The 24,538-nt window shown below is 43.3% G+C and overlaps 1 protein-coding gene across 1 annotated transcript in view; it reads right to left on the minus strand.

The window, feature by feature from the left end:
* Positions 1 to 24,538, minus strand: part of LOC112254091 (semaphorin-3D) — a 136,021-nt gene that overhangs the window by 25,300 nt on the left and 86,183 nt on the right. Inside the window, exons 3-10 of the mRNA XM_042329784.1 lie at positions 15,908 to 16,068; positions 13,289 to 13,351; positions 10,486 to 10,605; positions 9,821 to 9,914; positions 2,929 to 3,057; positions 2,641 to 2,783; positions 988 to 1,102; positions 638 to 707 (exon numbers count right to left, since the gene is read on the minus strand). Coding sequence (XP_042185718.1) covers positions 638 to 707; positions 988 to 1,102; positions 2,641 to 2,783; positions 2,929 to 3,057; positions 9,821 to 9,914; positions 10,486 to 10,605; positions 13,289 to 13,351; positions 15,908 to 16,068 — 895 coding nt within the window. The remainder of the gene's footprint in view (positions 1 to 637; positions 708 to 987; positions 1,103 to 2,640; positions 2,784 to 2,928; positions 3,058 to 9,820; positions 9,915 to 10,485; positions 10,606 to 13,288; positions 13,352 to 15,907; positions 16,069 to 24,538) is intronic.

A 24,538-nucleotide genomic window follows, 5' to 3' on the forward strand; every position in this document is an offset into this window, starting at 1 on the left:
GGAGAAGAGAAGGAGGCGAGAGGAGGGTGGAGAAGAGAAGGAGGCGAGAGGAGGGTGGAGAAAAGAAGGAGGCGAGAGGAGGGTGGAGAAGAAAGAGAGAGGAGGGTGGAGAAGAAAGAGAGAGGAGGGTGGAGAAGAAAGAGAGAGGAGGGTGGAGAAGAAAGAGAGAGGAGGGTGGAGAAGAAAGAGAGAGGAGGGTGGAGAAGAAAGAGAGAGGAGGGTGGAGAAGAAAGAGAGAGGAGGGTGGAGAAGAAAGAGAGAGGAGGGTGGAAGGGAAGTGAGTGTTAACGTGGATCCGGCGGGTTACAATATCACAACCAGCCAAGCCTCTACAACCCTGACCCCTGTATAACCCCTGACCCCTGGGGGTCACTGCAGCACTGGGAAGGTGTGTGCACATACTGGTGGTGGGAGTGTAGGAAGAGGAAAACATCCATTTAACATCCTCTCAACTTTCTGTTATCTTTTCTTGTGTTTCTCACCGAGAAGATGAAAAGCTGGTTCTGAGGGTACTTTTCTACTCAGACCAAATATTCCGTTATCGAATCATTTAACACATTTGTCTAATTCAACCATACTCTGTAATTTTGAATCATAATCTCGTCGTGTTTTGTTGGGTTTAAAAGCCCAAACTCACCTGGAGGTGGAGAACACTCCATAGATGATGGGGTTCTGGGAGTCTTTGGTCTCCAGCATGAAGACGTCCTCTGAAACACACACACAGTGGGGAAACAGAAATCGTTGAAGCGGAGATCGTCGAAACTGAGATCATGGAAACAGAGATCATTGAAAAAACTAAGACCTTATTAGGCAAACATAACGATGTATACTCCTTTCAAGGTTATGGTACCAGTAGTCATGGGTAATTATACTGAAATGTTGGCAATCAAAATTAGAAAGTGAAACCTTGCAGCCTAACAGAGTGCACTAATTTGTTGGTACATTAAACATCAACTCAGCCGGGCAGTGTGTAAATTAAAAACATACCTAGTTCGTCAAATTGTGTGTCCAGTCCAGCTGGTCCTGGTACAGAACACACCAGACGGGCCTTGAGGAAGGTACTCCAGCGGTTAATCAGACTCCTCTTCCCTCCGACGTCATTCTAACGGGACACACAGAGGAGATCGGACATGAAACCAACACCTACATCACTTTCAATTAGGTGCTTTTAGTCTCACTAATATCAGTCAAATCAGTCACTGTAGGCTCTGCTGTTACTGTAGGATCTATTACTGTAGGATTATATTACTGTAGGATATATTACTGTAGGATCTATTACTGTAGGATATATTACTGTAGGATCTGCTGTTACTGTAGGATCTATTACTGTAGGATCTATTACTGTAGGATCTGCTGTTACTGTAGGATCTATTACTGTAGGATATATTACTGTAGGATCTATTACTGTAGGCTCTGCTGTTACTGTAGGATATATTACTGTAGGATCTATTACTGTAGGATCTGCTGTTACTGTAGGATCTATTACTGTAGGATCTGCTGTTACTGTAGGATCTATTACTGTAGGATCTATTACTGTAGGATCTGATGTTACTGTAGGATCTATTACTGTAGGATCTGCTGTTACTGTAGGATCTATTACTGTAGGATCTTACTGTAGGATCTATTACTGTAGGATCTATTACTGTAGGATCTGCTGTTACTGTAGGATCTATTACTGTAGGATCTATTACTGTAGGATCTATTACTGTAGGATCTATTACTGTAGGATCTATTACTGTAGGATCTATTACTGTAGGATCTATTACTGTAGGATCTATTACTGTAGGATCTGCTGTTACTGTAGGATCTATTACTGTAGGATCTATTACTGTAGGCTCTGCTGTTACTGTAGGATCTATTACTGTAGGATCTATTACTGTAGGATCTGCTGTTACTGTAGGATCTATTACTGTAGGATCTATTACTGTGGGATCTATTACTGTAGGATCTGCTGTTACTGTAGTATCTATTACTGTAGGCTCTGCTGTTACTGTATGATCTGCTGTTACTGTAGGATCTATTACTGTAGGATCTGTTACTGTAGAATCTGTTACTGTAGGATCTATTACTGTAGGATCTGATATTACTGTAGGATCTATTACTGTAGGATATATTAGTGTAGGATCTATTACTGTTGGATCTATTACTGTAGGATCTACTACTGTAGGATCTGCTGTTACTATAGGATCTATTACTGTAGGATCTATTACTGTAGAATCTGCTGTTACTGTAGGATATATTACTGTAGGATCTATTACTGTAGAATCTGCTGTTACTGTAGGATCTATTACTGTAGGATCTATTACTGTAGGATCTATTACTGTAGGATCTATTACTGTAGGATCTTCTGATAAGCCCTTTGTGATAATATTGTAGCGAATTCGGGTGGTAGCCCCAACCATTACGCCAAGAGGTCTGAAAAGAGGTCGCTAGGTGTTGGGACAAATTCCCTATGGTATTCTGTATATCTGTTCTCCATATCCGGGACAGTAGTCCCAACAGGGACTTAAACCTGCGACTGTCAAGCCAACACCTTCACTGTTACGACAAGAGGTCTGAAAACTCAAGGGGAGATGGTTAGGTGTTGGGCTAAAGTTGCTACAGTATCTGTCCTCCATATGGTCATATCATCCCCCTCACCTTGCAGACGCGTGCCACTCTGTTGTAAACCCTCTTGTCCCACTGGCTGGACTCTACAGCTGTCTCCTTGAAGAAGATATAGACTTTGTCATCGTCCACACTGTGTGTGTCTGGGATAGAGAAGGAACCCACAAACTCTGGCTCTGCGTGGACGGAAACAAATTATATCACGATGAGGACGTAAACTTCTACTCATTAGCTCACTGCAGTCTTGGAGGTTTGTTTTCTCAGTGCGTATATAGTGCTGGTTGCTGCTGTATGCAGAGGTATGGAATATAGCTGTCTCACCATTGAGCCAGTGGTCCTGGTAGGCCTCAGTGCGTATATAGTGTTGTTTGCTGCTGTGCACAGAGGTACGGAATATAGCTGTGTTGGTGCCCATGAAATCCACGGATGTCCCGGCATACAAATCTCCATCTAGAGGTGAAATAGGGAAGGGGTTGACGTAAGAAAACACAAATACATAAACTCATTAAAAAAAAAAGTCCTCTGACTGTCAACTGCGTTTATTTTCAGTAAACTTAACATGTGTAAATATTTGTATGAACATAACAAGATTTAACAACTGAGACATAAACTGAACAAATTCCACAGACATGTGACTGACAGAAATGGAATAATGTGTCCCTGAACAAAGGGGGGGTCAAAATCAAAAGTAACAGTCAGTGTCTGGTGGGGCCACCAGCTGCATTAAGTACTGCAGTGCATCTCCTCCTCATGGACTGCACCAGATTTGTCAGTTCTTGCATTGAGAGGTTACCCCACTCTTCCACCAAGGCACCTGCAAGTTCCAGGACATTTCTGGGGGGAGTGGCCCTAGCCCTCACCCTCCGATCCAACAGGTCCCAGACGTGCTCAATGGGATTGAGATCTGGGCTCTTCGCTGATCATGGCAGAACACTGACATTTCTGTCTTGCAGGAAATCACGCACAGAACGAGCAGTATGGCTGGTGGCATTGTCATGCTGGAGGGTCATGTCAGGATGAGCCTGCAGGAAGCAATATACCCTGCGCGAATCTGACCATCACCCCTGGTGAGACAAAACCGCGACTCATCAGTGAAGAGCACTTTTTGTCAGTCCTGTCTAGTCCAACAACGGTGGGTTGGTGCCCATAGGCAACGTTGTTGCCGGTGATGTCTGGTGAGGACCTGCCTTACAACAGGCCTACAAGCCCTCAGTCCAGTCTCTCTCAGCCTATGACGGACAGTCTGAGCACTGATGGAAGGATTGTGCATTCCAGGTGTAACTCGGCAGTTGTTGTTGACATCCTGTACCTGTCCGCAGGTGTGATGTTCAGATGTACCGATACTGTGCAGGTGCTGTTAAACGGGGTCTGCCACTGTGAGGACGATCAGCTGCCCGTCCTGTCTCCCTCTAGCGCTGTCTTAGGCGTCTCACAGTACAGACATTGCAATTTATTGCCCTGGCTACATCTGCAGTCCTCATGCCTCCTCGCAGCATTCCTAAGGCACATTCACGCAGATGAGCAGGGACCCTGGGCATCTTTCTTTTGGTGTTTTTCAGAGTCAGTAGAAAGGCCTCTTTAGTGTCCTAAGTTTTCATAACTGTGACCTTAATTTCCTACCATCTGCAATCTGTTAGTGTCTTAACGACCGTTGTTCCAGAGGTGCATGTTCGTTAATTGTTTATGGTTCATTGAACAAGCATGGGAAACAGTGTTTAAACCCTTTACAATGAAGATCTGTGAAGTTATTTGGATTTTTACGAAATATCTTTGAAAGACAGGGTCCTGAAAAAGGGACGTTTCTTTTTTGCTGAGTTTATCTCTGTTACATCTTTATAATGTCTTTTTCATAACTGAAGTAAATGGCTGAACACAGCGATCAGTCTGGTTTACGAGGCTAAGAGTAATTAGGGTTGGTTTCATTATTTCGGAAACTATTACCTCAGCACTCAGTGTGCAGTTATAACCTAACGCAACAGACAAACATGTTCAAAATATATTCTTTTGGAATATATTGTCTGTCATATATTTATGATAGTGTATTGTTTATGTACTGGTAAATATATGGCCTGTGTGAGTATAGAATTCAGCTGATGGATCTTGCGTCACCATCCTAGAAAAGCACAGAGTAGCCTGTATTTATGAACCATATGTTTTATGTACTGAGGTCCGCTGGGATTCACGTCCACTTCAAAACTACAGGATGACAACTAAATCATGTTGTTCACTCGTTCTCTTCCTGGTCACACTATTTCTGAAGAGTCTCATAATTGTTCTCGAGACTGGTAGGGTGGGTTTGATTCCTGCATGAGCAACATGTATACCGAATATACCCTTACAACAAACAAAAGAAAAACATGAAAAAAATCACGTGGAAAAAAAACACGAAAAACGGTGGTTGTCGGACACGTGGAGGAACAAATCACATGAAGAAAAACATAATCACGTGAAAGAAAAATAAGAAACATCTGTCACATGACTCAGACACATGGTTTCTCAACATTTCACATGTGATATTTGACATTTGACATGTGATATTCTAAGTTTCACGTCTGCTTTAGTAAACGGGCAGGACTAGAACCTGGGTTTCCGACATCTTGACCAAGAGGGTCAACACTGGTGACCATTAGACCAAGAAGGTCAACACTGGTGACCATTAGACCAAGAAGGTCAACACTGGTGAGCATTAGACCAAGAGGGTCAACACTGGTGACCATTAGACCAAGAAGGTCAACACTGGTGACCATTAGACCAAGAGGGTCAACACTGGTGACCATTAGACCAAGAGGGTCAACACTGGTGACCATTAGACCAAGAGGGTCAACACTGGTGACCATTAGACCAAGAAGGTCAACACTGGTGACCATTAGACCAAGAGGGTCAACACTGGTGACCATTTGACCAAGAGGGTCAACACTGGTGACCATTAGACCAAGAGGGTCAACACTGGTGACCATTAGACCAAGAGGGTCAACACTGGTGACCATTAGACCAAGAGGGTCAACACTGGTGACCATTAGACCAAGAGGGTCAACACTGGTGACCATTAGACCAAGAAGGGTCAACACTGGTGACCATTAGACCAAGAGGGTCAACACTGGTGACCATTTGACCAAGAGGGTCAACACTGGTGACCATTAGACCAAGAGGGTCAACACTGGTGACCATTAGACCAAGAGGGTCAACACTGGTGACCATTAGACCAAGAGGGTCAACACTGGTGACCATTAGACCAAGAGGGTCAACACTGGTGACCATTAGACCAAGAGGGTCAACACTGGTGACCATTAGACCAAGAGGGTCAACACTGGTGACCATTAGACCAAGAGGGTCAACACTGGTGACCATTAGACCAAGAGGGTCAACACTAGTGACCATTAGACCAAGAGGGTCAACACTGGTGACCATTAGACCAAGAGGGTCAACACTGGTGACCATTAGACCGAGAGGGTCATCACTGGTGACCATTAGACCAAGAGGGTCAACACTGGTGACCATTAGACCAAGAGGGTCAACACTGGTGACCATTAGACCAAGAGGGTCAACACTAGTGACCATTAGACCAAGAGGGTCAACACTGGTGACCATTAGACCAAGAGGGTCAACACTGGTGACCATTAGACCAAGAGGGTCAACACTGGTGACCATTAGACCAAGAGCATCAACACTGGTGACCATTAGACCAAGAGGGTCAACACTGGTGACCATTAGACCAAGAGGGTCAACACTGGTGACCATTAGACCAAGAGGGTCAACACTGGTGACCATTAGACCAAGAGGGTCAACACTGGTGACCATTAGACCAAGAGGGTCAACACTGGTGACCATTAGAGCAAGAGGGTCAACACTGGTGACCATTAGACCAAGAGGGTCAACACTGGTGACCATTAGACCAAGAGGGTCAACACTAGTGACCATTAGACCAAGAGGGTCAACACTGGTGACCATTAGACCAAGAGGGTCAACACTGGTGACCATTAGACCAAGAGGGTCAACACTGGTGACCATTAGACCAAGAGGGTCAACACTGGTGACCATTTGACCAAGAGGGTCAACACTGGTGACCATTAGACCAAGAGGGTCAACACTGGTGACCATTAGACCAAGAGGGTCAACACTAGTGACCATTAGACCAAGAGGGTCAACACTGGTGACCATTATACCAAGAGGGTCAACACTGGTGACCATTAGACCAAGAGGGTCAACACTGGTGACCATTAGACCAAGAGGCATCAACACTGGTGACCATTAGACCAAGAGGGTCAACACTGGTGACCATTAGACCAAGAGGGTCAACACTGGTGACCATTAGACCAAGAGGGTCAACACTGGTGACCATTTGACCAAGAGGGTCAACACTGGTGACCATTAGACCAAGAGGGTCAACACTGGTGACCATTAGACCAAGAGGGTCAACACTGGTGACCATTAGACCAAGAGGGTCAACACTGGTGACCATTAGACCAAGAGGGTCAACACTGGTGACCATTAGACCAAGAGGGTCAACACTGGTGACCATTAGACCAAGATCATCAACACTGGTGACCATTAGACCAAGAGGGTCAACACTGGTGACCATTAGACCAAGAGGGTCAACACTGGTGACCATTAGACCAAGAGGGTCAACACTGGTGACCATTAGACCAAGAGGGTCAACACTGGTGACCATTAGACCAAGAGGGTCAACACTGGTGACCATTAGAGCAAGACGGTCAACACTGGTGACCATTAGAACAAGAGGGTCAACACTGGTGACCATTAGACCAAGAGGGTCAAGACTGGTGACCATTAGACCAAGAGGGTCAACACTGGTGACCATTAGAACAAGAGGGTCAACACTGATGACCATTAGACCAAGAGGGTCAACACTGGTGACCATTAGACCAAGAGGGTCAACACTGGTGACCATTAGACCAAGAGGGTCAACACTGGTGACCATTAGACCAAGAGGGTCAACACTGGTGACCATTAGACCAAGAGGGTCAACACTGGTGACCATTAGAACAAGAGGGTCAACACTGGTGACCATTAGACCAAGAGGGTCAACACTGGTGACCATTAGACCGTTAGGGTCATCACTGGTGACCATTAGACCAAGTGGGTCAACACTGGTGACCATTAGACCAAGAGGGTCAACACTGCTGACCATTAGACCAAGAGGGTCAACACTGGTGACCATTAGACCAAGAGGGTCAACACTAGTGACCATTAGACCAAGAGGGTCAACACTGGTGACCATTAGACCAAGAGGGTCAACACTGGTGACCATTAGACCAAGAGGGTCAACACTGGTGACCATTAGACCAAGAGCGTCAACACTGGTGACCATTAGACCAAGAGGGTCAACACTGGTGACCATTAGACCAAGAGGGTCAACACTGGTGACCATTAGACCAAGAGGGTCAACACTGGTGACCATTAGACCAAGAGGGTCAACACTGGTGACCATTAGACCAAGAGGGTCAACACTGGTGACCATTAGACCAAGAGGGTCAACACTGGTGACCATTAGACCAAGAGGGTCAACACTGGTGACCATTAGACCAAGAGGGTCAACACTGGTGACCATTAGAACAAGAGGGTCAACACTGGTGACCATTAGACCAAGAGGGTCAACACTGGTGACCATTAGACCAAGAGGGTCAACACTGGTGACCATTAGAACAAGAGGGTCAACACTGATGACCATTAGACCAAGAGGGTCAACACTGGTGACCATTAGACCAAGAGGGTCAACACTGGTGACCATTAGACCAAGAGGGTCAACACTGGTGACCATTAGAACAAGAGGGTCAACACTGGTGACCATTAGACCAAGAGGGTCAACACTGGTGACCATTAGACCAAGAGGGTCAACACTGGTGACCATTAGAACAAGAGGGTCAACACTGGTGACCATTAGACCAAGAGGGTCAACACTGGTGACCATTAGACCAAGAGGGTCAACACTGGTGACCATTAGACCAAGAGGGTCAACACTGGTGACCATTAGACCAAGAGGGTCAACACTGGTGACCATTAGACCAAGAGGGTCAACACTGGTTTAAATGTCAGAATATTGACTGTTCAAAATAGGTCTGTCAAATGTTTTAAAAAGTGTTGTCGATATAATCTCAGGATATGTTGTGAGTAATCGTGAATAATCGCAGATTAAGAATTTTATGAAGTTGAGCTGTAATTGAGCTGAAATTGAGCTGCAATTGATTTTGTCCAAAGTAACAGTGAGAAAAACATCTGGTAAATTGATAAACTCACTTTCTTTAACTTCAACATCAACTTGTTTTGGCATTGCTTTGTGGTTTTTAGATGTATAGATGATGTATAGATGATGTATAGATGATGTATAGATGATGTATAGATGATGTATAGATGATGTATGGATGATGTATAGATGATGTATAGATGATGTATGGATGATGTATAGATGATGTATAGATGATGTATAGATGATGTATAGATGATGTATAGATGATGTATAGATGATGTATAGTTGACCCTCTAGATTTAGAAAATGTCACGGTCCAACGTAGGAAACATAGAGACGTGCGCCTGCAGCAGTAACCCTCTGAATGTCTCTCCCTGATGGCAGAGCTAAGTATACCTGTAGATGTATGTGATTGCAACACCAGGGAGGACTGCAATAATAATGATAATGGAAGGCTTGTTTATTTTTGTGTGTGTTTTTTTACACACTTGAATTATTACACTCAGGTAGGCTAAGTAAACTTTTTACAGACTGGCATTACAGACATTGCTACTGAAACATGTGAACTTCACCTTTTCACATGTGAGGAGAAAAACACGATTTCATCCCCACGTGTGAACTTGCAATTACATACGTCAATGTCAAATTTACACCTGTGAAGTTTTCTTACATGTGAAACTGCAAATGGGGTTTTCACATGTGATTGTTATTCACCTGTGAACTTTGCAATTCACATGTGAAGTGAAAACATGTTATTCTCCTCACATGTGAAAAGGTGGTGTTAACGTGTGAACGCTAAATGAAATACTGTTCATGATAAAATATGGTTTCACGTGTGAAATGTAACAGCAACATGTGAAACTGCAAATGTCATGTTTTTGTTGTTTTTTTTTGTTGTAAAGGTACAGCATGTGTCACAGTCAGCGTTGACAGTTGTGGAAGTCATTTTGGATTTAAGGGGTCTCTATTTCATGGCCATATTTTACTATATCACATGTATGACTTTACCGGTGAGCCTGGCGGTGAAGGGTTCCCGTGGACTAAAGGGACATTTCCCCCGGCCAGACTCCACAGCATGGCTCAGCAGGCGGAACGATGGCTCCTAGGACACACAGAGAACCGTCTCAACCTCCACAGTAACATTTATTAAGCCTCCTCAACATCAGAGAACGGCCCCCCCCTCCCCCCAGAAGAGAAAACTGTGAGGTGAATGGATGCCTTGATCTTGAATGGATACAACTGATCGTTTGAGACCACACAGCAGTGGGTTGATATCTGTAAAATAGTAGCTGTGTCGTGTGTTGACAGCTGGATTTTTATCATGTATTTAGTCACCTCTTCACCAACCACCTGTGGATCCATCAGAGCCAACAACAAACAAACAAAGAGAGAGAGTTGACAAGTCAAGAGTTTCTGTCAGAAAGGTGAATGGACAGATTCTTTAAGTGTTACCGTTTTACAACGACCGCCACAAACAATAAAACCCGTTGACAGTACACCTCAATAAAGCTTTTATGGTATTTTAGGAAAAAGAAAGGCGGATTGAGTCTCTCTCTCTCTCTCTCTCTCTCTGGGGGATCCGTCAAAGGCAACAAAAGACAGATGACAAGTCAGAGTTTAGTTTAGTAAGAGAGAGTGGAACAGAGCCTCTCTCCATCCGTCCACCTTCTCACCTCAATACTGCGTCCCAGGTCTATGTAGGTGCATTGTGGGTGGTAGGCCCCGGTGCCACAGACGTACACATGAGTCTTATTGAAGGGCTGGAGGAGACGCACGTAGTTGGCACAGTCAGTCTGAAACAACACACAATATTAGGATTTACACTCACTGTAAAGATTACAAACATACACATATACATTACAGCCATAGTTAACAGACTTGAAACATGATCTTTCTAAACCCTGTACTGGTTCTTCAACCCACCAACCTGATTGACACTTTGCTATGTTTCCAAATAATTTGCCTTAAAGGCCAATTATTTATGAAGAAATCAACTAAGAATATATTGAACATTGTCAGAGTAGAATCACTTGACACCTCTAGTTGTAGGTTGAATGGGTCACACCTTGATCACACCGGCAGCATCGTGGCGTAAAATATAACACAGCATCATGGCCTAAAATATAACGTAGCATCATGGCCTAAAATATAACGTAGCATCATGGCCTAAAATATAACGTAGCATCATGGCCTAAAATATAACACAGCATCATGACCTAAAATATAACACAGCATCATGACCTAAAATATAACGTAGCATCATGGCCTAAAATATAACACAGCATCATGACCTAAAATATAACACAGCATCATGACCTAAAATATAACACAGCATCATGACCTAAAATATAACGTAGCATCATGACCTAAAATATAACACAGCATCATGACCTAAAATATAACACAGCATCATCTGGACTAGAATGGTCTAAACACATCAAGACAGTCGTGAAGAGGGCACGACAAAGCCTATTCCCCCTCAGGAAACTAAAAAGATTTGGCATGGGTCCTGAGATCCTCAAAAGGTTATACAGCTGCAAGGCAACTGCTCGGCTTCCGACCGCAAGGCACTGCAGAGGGTAGTGAGTATGGCCCAGTACATCATTGGGGTTAAGCTTCCTGCCATCCAGGACCTCTACACCAGGCGGTGTCAGAGGAAGGCCCTAACAACTGTCAAAGACTCCAGTCACCCCAGTCAGACTGTTCTCTCTACAACCACATGGCAAGCGGTACCAGAGTGCCAAGTCTAGGACAAAAAGGCTTCTCAACAGTTTTTACCCCCAAGCCATAAGACTCCTGAACAGGTAACCAAATGGTTATCCAGACTATATGCATTGTGTGTGTCCCCCCCCAACCCCTCTTTTACGCTACTGCTACTCTCTGTTCATCATATATGTACAGTCACTTTAACCATATCTACATGTACATACTACCTCAATCAGCCTGACTAACCGGTGCCTGTATGTAACCTCGCTACTCTTATTTTCAAATGTCTTTTAACTGTTGTTTTATTTCTTTACTTACCTACACACACACACACACACACACACACACACACACACACACACACACACACACACACACACACACACACACACACACACACACACACACACACACACACACACACACACACACACACACACACACACACACACACTATTGGTTAGAGCCTGTAAGTAAGCATTTCACTGTTGTATTCGGAGAACGTGACAAATAAACTTGGATTTGATGTGTACGCAACAACAGTTCAACATTCACCTTCTGCTACCATTTCTGTCCAGCCGTCTACAGCCTAACAGTTTGACTCGTACGTTCTGTAAATCCAACATATGGCACCACACACAGGACGCACTGCAACTGCCTCTGCAATGCAATGCCGCAAGGACAAACGCCGCGTTTCATTTTGGAAATGAATGCACTTCTGGTGCGTCCCCAAAAAATGCAATCGACGCTGTCGGTGTAATTGTGGTCGTTAATGCAAATGAGATGCCAGTCAGGTCGTATACACGGAGTCGTTGACAACCCACCCGTCTCCCGAGAGTCTCATAAACCTAAAAACAAATCCACAAATAGAACAAAAAATAAAGTAGACTTTCCTCAAACTTTAGGCCTTTTGTTTCAATGACACGCTATGATGGGTGCTTGGCCTTGTCCAAAATGACACGCTATGATGGGTGCTTGGCCTTGTCCAAAATGACACGCTATGATGGGTGCTTGGCCTTGTCCAAAATGACACGCTATGATGGGTGATTGGCCTTGTCCAAAATGACACGCTATGATGGGTGCTTGGCCTTGTCCAAAAAAATGACACGCTATGATGGGTGCTTGGCCTTGTCCAAAATGACATGCTATGATGGGTGCTATTGGCCTTGTCCAAAATGACACGCTATGATGGGTGCTTGGCCTTGTCCAAAATGACACGCTATGATGGGTGCTTGGCCTTGTCCAAAATGACACGCTATGATGGGTGCTTGGCCTTGTCCAAAATGACACGCTATGATGGGTGCTTGGCCTTGTCCAAAATGACATGCTATGATGGGTGCTTGGCCTTGTCCAAAATGACACGCTATGATGGGTGCTTGGCCTTGTCCAAAATGACACGCTATGATGGGTGCTTGGCCTCGTCCAAAATGACACGCTATGATGGGTGCTTGGCCTTGTCCAAAATGACATGCTATGATGGGTGCTTGGCCTTGTCCAAAATGACACACTATGATGGGTGCTTGGCCTTGTCCAAAATGACATGCTATGATGGGTGCTTGGCCTTGTCCAAAATGACACGCTATGAGTGTGCCTGTGTTCTCCATTCTAGAGGATTACTAAATAAGACCTCTGATCACCTAAACAGCTTTGTGGGAGAACACATCATGTTGTTCATGCATGGATGAGTCCCAAATGGTTCCCTTTTAATACCGCCCTATACCGCTTTAAAAAAAAAAAGCTGTTCTGGCTTTGAAAGCTGTTGTTGCTTACCGAAAGGTTCTTCCCTGCCAGCCTGCAGTGCTCAACGTGTTCTGTCGCAGCTGGCCAGTAGATCTAAAAGAGGGAGGGAGGGGTTTTTGACTTGGCTTAGAGATGGATGTCATCATTTTAGGAAATTCCTTGTGGTTTTGGTTGGGAGATAAAAACAACAAACCAGTAAAGGAGGATTTTACTTTGTAAAGGGTGAAAGAGGCCTTGTAAGGTACTGACCAGGTAGATAGTAAGGTACTGACCAGGTAGATAGTAAGGTACTGACCAGGTAGATAGTAAGGTACTGACCAGGTAGACAGTAAGGTACTGACCAGGTAGATAGTAAGGTACTGACCAGGTAGATAGTAAGGTACTGACCAGGTACTGACCAGGTAGATAGTAAGGTACTGACCAGGTAGACTGTAAGGTACTGACCAGGTAGATAGTAAGGTACTGACCAGGTACTGACCAGGTAGATAGTAAGGTACTGACCAGGTAGACAGTAAGGTACTGACCAGGTACTGACCAGGTAGATAGTAAGGTACTGACCAGGTACTGACCAGGTAGACAGTAAGGTACTGACCAGGTAGACAGTAAGGTACTGACCAGGTAGACAGTAAGGTACTGACCAGGTAGGTAGTAAGGTACTGACCAGGTAGGTAGTAAGGTACTGACCAGGTAGGTAGTAAGATACTGACCAGGTAGACAGTAAGGTACTGACCAGGTAGACAGTAAGGTACTGACCAGGTAGACAGTAAGGTACTGACCAGGTAGATAGTAAGGTACTGACCAGGTAGACAGTAAGGTACTGACCAGGTAGACAGTAAGGTACTGACCAGGTAGACAGTAAGGTACTGACCAGGTAGACAGTAAGGTACTGACCAGGTAGATAGTAAGGTACTGACCAGGTAGATAGTAAGGTACTGACCAGGTAGATAGTAAGGTACTGACCAGGTAGATAGTAAGGTACTGACCAGGTAGACAGTAAGGTACTGACCAGGTAGACAGTAAGGTACTGACTAGGTAGGTAGTAAGGTACTGACCAGGTACTGACCAGGTAGACAGTAAGGTACTGAGCAGGTAGACAGTAAGGTACTGAGCAGGTAGACAGTAAGGTACTGACCAGGTAGACAGTAAGGTACTGAGCAGGTAGATAGTAAGGTACTGACCAGGTAGGTAGTAAGGTACTGACCAAGGTACTGACCAGGTAGGTAGTAAGGTACTGACCAGGTAGAGAGTAAGGTACTGACCAGGTAGACAGTAAGGTACTGACCAGGTAGACAGTAAGGTACTGAGCAGGTAGACAGTAAGGTACTGACCAGGTAGACAGTAAGGTACTGACCAGGTAGATAGTAAGGTACTGACCAGGTAGGTAGTAAGGTACTGACCAGGTAGGGTACTGACCAGGTACTGACCAGGTAGGTAAGGTACTGACCAGGTAGGTAGTAAGGTACTGACCAGTAGTAAGGTACTGACCAGACAGTAAGGTACTGACCAGGTAGACAGTAAGGTACTGACCAGGTAGACAGTAAGTAAGGTACTGACCAGGTAGACAGTAAGTTACTGACCCAGGTACTGACCAGGTAGATAGTAAGGTACTGACCAGGTACTGACCAGGTAGACCAGAGTAAGGTACTGACCAGGTAGACAGTAAGGTACTGACCAGGTAGACAGTAAGGTACTGACCAGGTAGACAGTAAGGTACTGACCAGGTAGGTAGTAAGGTACTGACCAGTTAGACAGTAAGGTGCTGACCAGGTAGATAGTAAGGTACTGACCAGGTAGGTAGTAAGGTACTGACCAGGTAGGTAGTAAGGTACTGACCAGGTAGACAGTAAGGTCCTGACCAGGTAGACAGTAATGTACTGAACAGGTAGACAGTAAGGTACTGACCAGGTAGACAGTAAGTTACTGACCAGGTAGACAGTAAGGTACTGACCAGGTAGACAGTAAGGTACTGACCAGGTAGACAATAAGTTACTGACCAGGTAGACAGTAAGGTACTGACCAGGTAGGTAGTAAGGTACTGACCAGGTAGACAGTAAGGTACTGACCAGGTAGATAGTAAGGTACTGACCAGGTAGACAGTAAGTTACTGACCAGGTAGACAGTAAGGTACTGACCAGGTAGAGAGTAAGGTACTGACCAGGTAGACAGTAAGGTACTGACCAGGTAGACAGTAAGGTACTGACCAGGTAGGTAGTAAGGTACTGACCAGGTACTGACCAGGTAGACAGTAAGGTACTGACCAGGTAGATAGTAAGGTACTGAGCAGGTAGACAGTAAGGTACTGACCAGGTAGGTAGTAAGGTACTGACCAGGTAGACAGTAAGGTACTGACCAGGTAGACAGTAAGGTACTTACCACGTAGGTAGTAAGGTACTGACCAGGTAGATAGTAAGGTACTGACCAGGTAGACAGTAAGGTACTGACCAGGTAGACAGTAAGGTACTGACCAGGTAGGTAGTAAGGTACTGACCAGGTAGACAGTAAGGTACTGACCAGGTAGACAGTAAAGTACTGACCAGGTAGACAGTAAGGTACTGAGCAGGTAGACAGTAAGGTACTGACCAGGTAGACAGTAAAGTACTGACCAGGTAGACAGTAAGGTACTGACCAGGTAGACAGTAAGGTACTGACCGTGCGTGTAGGAAGATCCAGACTGTTAGAGTGCAGCAGGTAGACGTGGTCTCTTCCTCCCACCAGCAGCCAGCCACGGTCCTCATCCAGCAGCAGGGCCTGGTAACCCCCACTCACACCTCTGTCCCAGAAGACACTGGAACTGTTCCTCCAATGCAACTCTGAGAGAGAGAGAGAGAGAGGGAGAGAGAGAGAGAGAGAGAGAGAGAGAGAGAGAGAGAGAGAGAGAGAGAGAGAGAGAGAGAGGGGGAGAGAGAGATGAACCTCGATAAGAGCCCCATAGGCAAGCTGATCCTGGGGCTCTGTTCACAAACAGACCCCACAGATCATTGTCTAATCAGTCTAATCAATGTCTAATCAGTCTAATCAATGTCTAATCAGTCTAATCGATGTCTAATCAGTCTAATCAATGTCTAATCAGTCTAATCGATGTCTAATCAGTCTAATCATTGTCTAATCAGTCTAATCATTGTCTAATCAGTCTAATCATTGTCTAATCAGTCTAATCAATGTCTAATCAGTCTAATCAATGTCTAATCAGTCTAATCAATGTCTAATCAGCCTAATCGATGTCTAATCAGTCTAATCAATGTCTAATCAGTTTAATCATTGTCTTATCAGTCTAATCAATGTCTAATCAGTCTAATCAACGTCTAATCAGTTGAATAAATGTCGAATCATTGTCGAATCAGTCTAATCTATGCCTAATCAGCCTAAGCAATGTCTAATCAATCTAATCAATGTCTAATCAGTCTAATCATTGTCTAATCAGTCTAATCAATGTCTAATCAGTTTAATCATTGTCTCATCAGTCTAATCAATGTCTAATCAGTCTAATCAATGTCTAATCAGTTTAATCATTGTCTTATCAGTCTAATCAATGTCTAATCAGTCTAATCAATGTCTAATCAGTCTAATCAATGTCTAATCAGTCTAATCAATGTCTAATCAGTCTAATCAATGTCCAATCAGTCTAATCATTGTCTAATCAGTCTAATCAATGTCTAATCAGTCTAATCAATGTCTAATCAGTCTAATCAATGTCTAATCAGCCTAATCGATGTCTAATCAGTCTAATCAATGTCTAATCAGTCTAATCAATGTCTAATCAGTCTAATCAACGTCTAATCAGTTGTCTTCCTTGAATGAAGGGGATGATGATGCAATCTTTGCAAGAGGGAGGGAACCTGATTTCAATGGCCCTTAACTCAGAGCTCAGACACTTCATACAAAACAATATATATATTTCTTTAAAAAATATATAGGAAATTGAAATTCCATACATTTTGAAGGATACAAATTCAAATGTATTACAAAAATCTATACATCCTTCTTAAAAACTGTAACACAAAACATCACAAACAAACACTTAATGCAGGATAAACAGAGTTATCCCTGAGTTAGCCTGCCCAGCAGCAGGTTAGTTCTGAAGGATTTGTTTCCATAGAAATGTACCTGGCTAAAAGGTGAGCTACTTTTGTGGTGCCAGTTATCCCAAGTTGAACTCAGAGGTGACCAAAGTTACCTCGCAAACTCCTCAAACCACTTACCCTTTTGAGCCAACACTACACCCTGTCTACATGTGTCCTCCGTCCACTGACTGTCCCCTCTCCCCTCTCACCCCCACCAGAGAAAACTCCCCCAAAATCCTATAAAGTAGATGGATACGGTACTATAACCCTAAACTATGTCATTGTGGGATCATTAAAAAGGGAGGAAGCGAATGCAGAGAGGATGTATGCAAAGTAAACAACTTCAGTTAATTATACTGAGCCAGCACAAAGACCAAACATTTTGTCTACAGACAAGAGTCTAGAAACAGGAGTCTAGAGACAGGAGACAAGAGTCTAGAGACAGGAGACAAGAGTCTAGAGACAGGAGTCTAGAGACAGGAGACAAGAGTCTAGAGACAGAAGTCTAGAGACAGGAAACAAGAGTCTAGAGACAGGAGTCTAGAGACAGGAGACAAGAGTCTAGAGACAGGAGTCTAGAGACAGGAGACAAGAGTCTAGAGACAGAAGTCTAGAGACAGGAGACAAGAGTCTAGAGACAGGAGTCTAGAGACAGGAGACAAGAGTCTAGAGACAGAAGTCTAGAGACAGGAGACAATAGTCTAGAGACAGGAGTCTAGAGACAGGAGACAAGAGTCTAGAGACAGGAGTCTAGAGACAGGAGACAAGAGTCTAGAGACAGGAGACAAGAGTCTAGAGACAGAAGTCTAGAGACAGGAGACAAGAGTCTAGAGACAGGAGTCTAGAGACAGGAGACAAGAGTCTAGAGACAGAAGTCTAGAGACAGGAGACAAGAGTCTAGAGACAGGAGTCTAGAGACAGGAGACAGGAGTCTAGAGACAGGAGGCAAGAGTCTAGAGACAGGAGTCTAGAGACAGGAGTCTAGAGACAGGAGACAAGAGTCTAGAGACAGGAGTCTAGAGACAGGAGACAAGAGTCTAGAGACAGGAGTCTAGAGACAGGAGACAAGAGTCTAGAGACAGGAGTCTAGAGACAGGAGACAAGAGTCTAGAGACAGGAGTCTAGAGACAGGAGACAAGAGTCTAGAGACAGGAGTCTAAGACAGGAGACAAGAGTCTAGAAACAGGAGTCTAGAGACAGGAGACAAGAGTCTAGAAACAGGAGTCTAGAGACAGGAGACAAGAGTCTAGAGACAGAAGTCTAGAGACAGGAGACAAGAGTCTAGAGACAGGAGACAAGAGTCTAGAGACAGGAGTCTAGAGACAGGAGACAAGAGTCTAGAGACAGAAGTCTAGAGACAGGAGACAAGAGTCTAGAGACAGGAGTCTAGAGACAGGAGACAAGAGTCTAGAGACAGGAGTCTAGAGACAGGAGACAAGAGTCTAGAGACAGAAGTCTAGAGACAGGAGACAAGAGTCTAGAGACAGGAGTCTAGAGACAGGAGACAGGAGTCTAGAGACAGGAGGCAAGAGTCTAGAGACAGGAGTCTAGAGACAGGAGTCTAGAGACAGGAGTCTAGAGACAGGAGACAAGAGTCTAGAGACAAGAGTCTAGAGACAGGAGACAAGAGTCTAGAGACAGGAGTCTAGAGACAGGAGACAAGAGTCTAGAGACAGGAGTCTAGAGACAGGAGACAAGAGTCTAGAGACAGGAGTCTAGAGACAGGAGACAAGAGTCTAGAGACAGGAGACAAGAGTCTAGAGACAGGAGTCTAGAGACAGGAGACAAGAGTCTAGAGACAGGAGACAAGAGTCTAGAGACAGGAGTCTAGAGACAGGAGACAAGAGTCTAGAGACAGGAGACAAGAGTCTAGAGACAGGAGTCTAGAGACAGGAGACAATAGTCTAGAGACAGGAGTCTAGAGACAGGAGACAAGAGTCTAGAGACAGGAGTCTAGAGACAGGAGACAAGAGTCCTCGAGACAGGAGTCTAGAGACAGGAGACAAGAGTCTAGAGACAGGAGTCTAGAGACAGGAGACAAGAGTCTAGAGACAGAAGTCTAGAGACAGGAGACAAGAGTCTAGAGACAGGAGTCTAGAGACAGGAGACAAGAGTCTAGAGACAGGAGTCTAGAGACAGGAGACGAGAGTCTAGAGACAGGAGTCTAGAGACAGGAGACAAGAGTCTAGAGACAGGAGTCTAGAGACAGGAGACAAGAGTCTAGAGACAGAAGTCTAGAGACAGGAGACAAGAGTCTAGAGACAGGAGACAAGAGTCTAGAGACAGGAGTCTAGAGACAGGAAACAAGAGTCTAGAGACAGGAGTCTAGAGACAGGAGACAAGAGTCTAGAGACAGGAGTCTAGAGACAGGAGACAAGAGTCTAGAGACAGGAGTCTAGAGACAGGAGACAAGAGTCTAGAGACAGGAGTCTAGAGACAGGAGACAAGAGTCTAGAGACAGGAGTCTAGAGACAGGAGTCTAGAGACAGGAGACAAGAGTCTAGAGACAGGAGACAGGAGTCTAGAGACAGAAGTCTAGAGACAGGAGACAAGAGTCTAGAGACAGGAGTCTAGAGACAGGAGACAAGAGTCTAGAGACAGGAGTCTAGAGACAGAAGTCTAGGGTGTGCAGCAACACGGAACGAGTGACAGGTCTTCCTGAATCCTGAGCATAACCAGCTTTGAATATATCTCTAACATCTTGCTGTATAAGATGGCTTTGGAAGAAAGAGGAGGAGGAAGAGGATATAGATAAGGAGGAGGAAGAGAAGAAGGGGAAAATTGGTAAGGAGAAAGAGGAGGATGAGGGGGGGGATGAGGAAGAGGAGATAGATAAGGAGGAGGAAGAGAATAAGGGGAAAGGTGGTGAGGAGAAAGAGGAGGATGAGGAGGGGAGGAGGAAGAGGAGATAGATAAGGAGGAGGAAGAGAATAAGGGGAAAGGTGGTGAGGAGAAAGAGGAGGATGAGGAGGGGGAGGAGGAAGAGGAGATAGATAAGGAGGAGGAAGAGAATAAGGGGAAAGGTGGTGAGGAGGAAGAGGAGGATGAGGAGGGGGAGGAGGAAGAGGAGATAGATAAGGAGGAGGAAGAGAATAAGGGGAAAGGTGGTGAGGAGAAAGAGGAGGATGAGGAGGATGAGGAGGATGAGGAGGTTGGAGGAAGAGGAGCAGGAGGTTCAGGCGAAAGATTGGGTTTCCACTGCTGAGGGATCGTTTTGCAGCATCCTTGTGGTTCAACGAGAATTATTATTAAAATCAAACTCATATCTAATCAGACTAGAGATGTGTGTAGAAATAAAACATGGTGTCATACATTCTGCCAGCCACAGTCATGTTACATGCCCACACATAGCTATTACACAGTGTCTCCAACGAATATTTGGACAGTAAAGACAAATAATTTTCTCCTCGTCTTTTCCCATGTTTTGTTATGTTACAGCTTTATTCTAAAATGGATTAAATAAAACATTTTCCTCAGCGATCTACACACAAGTGACTATGCATAGATAATAACAGAGAGTAGCAGCATTGTAGAGGGAGGGGGGGGTCCTCTTGGTCCTAGAGTTGGCGCTCCGGTACTGCTTGCCGTGCGGTAGAACAGTCTATGACTAGGGTGGCTGGAGTCTTTGACAATTTTTAGGGCCTTTCCTCTAACAATGCCTGGTATAGAGGTCCTGGATAGCAGGAAGCTTTGGATAGCAGGAAGCTTGGCCCCAGTGATGTACTGGGTCATTCGCACTACCCTCGGTAGTGCCTTACGCTCGGATGCGGAACAGTTGCCATATCAGGCAGTGATGGAACCAGTCAGGATGCTCTTAATGGTGCAGCTGTAAAACCTTTTGAGGATCTGAGGACCCATGCCAAATCTTTTTAGTCACCTGAGGGGGAATAGGTTTTGTCGTGCCCTCTTCATGACTGTCTTGGTGTGTTTGGACCATTCTAGTTTGTTGTGGACGCCAAGGAACTTGAAGCTCTCAACCTGCTCCACTACAGCCCCGATGATGAGAATGGGGGTGTGCTCGGTCCTCCTTTTCTTGTAGATTTAATGATGGTGTTGGAGTCGTGCCTGACTGAGCACACACCCCTGAGGGGCCCCTGTGTTAAGGATCAGCGTGGCGAATGTGTTGTTACCTACCCTCACCACCTGGGGGGCGGCCCGTCAGGAAGTCCAGGATCCAGTTGCAGAGGGAGGTGTCTAGTCCCAGGGTCCTTAGCTTATTGAGGAGCTTTGAGGGCACTATGGTGTTAAACGCTGAGCTGTAGTCAATGAATAGCATTCTCACATAGGTGCTCCTTTTGTCCAGGTGGGAAAGGGCAGTGTGGAGTAAAAACAGAGATCGCATCATCTGTGGACTAGGTTAGTTGGGCTTCCGAGGGGCGCAGCGGTCTAAGGCACTGCATCTCAGTGCTAGAGGTGTCACTACAGACCCTGGTTCGGTCCCGGGCTGTATCACAACCGGCCGTGATTGGCAGTCCCATAGGGCGGCTCACAATTGACCCTGCGTCTTCCGGGTTAGGGGAGAGTTTGGCCTGGGTAGGCCATCATTGTAAAATAAGAATTTGTTCTGCGGACTGAGAAACGTGTGTCTCTAGGTCTAGACTAGCCTGTCAGCACGGTTCACTGTCTGGAGATGGACGAGAAGAGGAGGAAGAGGAACGGCCTGGCTCAAAGTGATGAAGTATCCTCTTCAGCCATCTCATAGGACTTCAATGACCAGACATGTACATTACACAGCATTCCCAGAACCTTCTAACCACATTCCAGAACTCTGCTCTCTGCTCTCATTCCAGAACTCTGCTCTCTGCTCTCATTCCAGAACTCTGCTCTCTGCTCTCATTCCAGAACTCTGCTCTCGGATTAACAAAGATTCCAGAGCTCAGTGGATATAGAGTCATGCTCCCTTCAGAAGGAACAAGGCATTCTTCACCTCTCCTGGAAGTGTTACAGTCCATTTGGACCCCCCTAACATCTTGTCTAGCAGTAGACAGTACCCAAGGTGAGTCAGCCAAACTACAGTACTGTGTATAGTCTAACAAAAAATAGGCTGGTGAGGTAATAACTAGGAATAACTTTGCAAAATGAAAGCCATGCCAGATGTATTAATCATTTTCACATACACAGAAGAAGCAAACTAGCTCACACACGCATGCACGCACACACACACACACACACACACACACACACACACACACACACACACACACACACACACACACACACACCTGTACAGGCACACACACACACACACACACACACACACACAATGAATTTAATCTCACATGCTATATAATTTCCCTTCACCTAAATCCACCCTGTGTCAAGTTGTCCTGAAAATAGGAGAAACTTGGGATTTATGAAGCATTGAGATTCATACCTCCATGTATGAAGGTTTAAAAGACCGACGACCCATTCATTGTATGTCATTTCCTCATCCGAACTGTAATCTGAAATCAGTTCTGATCCGGATCAACAGGTGAAAAATAACCCAGATATCACCTCACTTACCTTACAATGTAACAGCTACAGTAACATCAAGGACATTCATATGGCTGGGAAATAAGGATGAATAAGTATTATGTGTTATTGTTATAGTATATATATATATATATAGGGCTGAATAAGTATTATGTGTTATGGTTATATATATATATATATATATAGGGCTGAATAAGTATTATGTGTTATGGTTATAGTATATATATATATATATAGGGCTGAATAAGTATTATGTGTTATGGTTATAGTATATATATATATATATATAGGGCTGAATAAGTATTATGTGTTATGGTTATATATATATATATATATATATAGGGCTGAATAAGTATTATGTGTTATGGTTATAGTATATATATATATATATAGGGCTGAATAAGTATTATGTGTTATGGTTATAGTATATATATATATATATAGGGCTGAATAAGTATTATGTGTTATGGTTATAGTATATATATATATATATAGGGCTGAATAAGTATTATGTGTTATGGTTATAGTATATATATATATATATAGGGCTGAATAAGTATTATGTGTTATGGTTATAGTATATATATATATATATAGGGCTGAATAAGTATTATGTGTTATGGTTATAGTATATATATATATATATATAGGGCTGAATAAGTATTATGTGTTATGGTTATAGTATATATATATATATAGGGCTGAATAAATATTATGTGTTATGGTTATAGTATATATATATATATATATAGGGCTGAATAAGTATTATGTGTTATGGTTATAGTATATATATATATATATAGGGCTGAATAAGTATTATGTGTTATGGTTATAGTATATATATATATATAGGGCTGAATAAGTATTATGTGTTATGGTTATAGTATATATATATATATATATATAGGGCTGAATAAGTATTATGTGTTATGGTTATAGTATATATATATATATATATATATATAGGGCTGAATAAGTATTATGTATTATGGTTATAGTATATATATATATATATAGGGCTGAATAAGTATTATGTGTTATGGTTATAGTATATATATATATATATATATATATAGGGCTGAATAAGTATTATGTGTTATGGTTATAGTATATATATATATATATAGGGCTGAATAAGTATTATGTGTTATGGTTATAGTATATATATATATATATAGGGCTGAATAAGTATTATGTGTTATGGTTATAGTATATATATATATATATATATAATAAGTATTATATATAGGGCTGAATAAGTATTATGTATTATGGTTATATATATATATATATATATATATATATAGGGCTGAATAAGTATTATGTGTTATGGTTTTAGTATATATATATATAGGGCTGAATAAGTATTATGTGTTATGGTTATAGTATATATATATATATATATAGGGCTGAATAAGTATTATGTGTTATGGTTATAGTATATATATATATATATATAGGGAGCTGAATAAGTATTATGTGTTATGGTTATAGTATATATATATATATATATATAGGGCTGAATAAGTATTATGTGTTATGGTTATAGTATATATATATATATATGGGCTGAATAAGTATTATGTGTTATGGTTATAGTATATATATATATATATGGCTGAATAAGTATTATGTGTTATGGTTACAGTATATATATATATATATATATAGGGCTGAATAAGTATTATGTGTTATGGTTATAGTATATATATATATATATAGGGCTGAATAAGTATTATGTGTT

The sequence above is a fragment of the Oncorhynchus tshawytscha genome, linkage group LG02, assembly GCF_018296145.1.
Source record: "Oncorhynchus tshawytscha isolate Ot180627B linkage group LG02, Otsh_v2.0, whole genome shotgun sequence".
Taxonomy (NCBI): domain Eukaryota; kingdom Metazoa; phylum Chordata; class Actinopteri; order Salmoniformes; family Salmonidae; genus Oncorhynchus; species Oncorhynchus tshawytscha.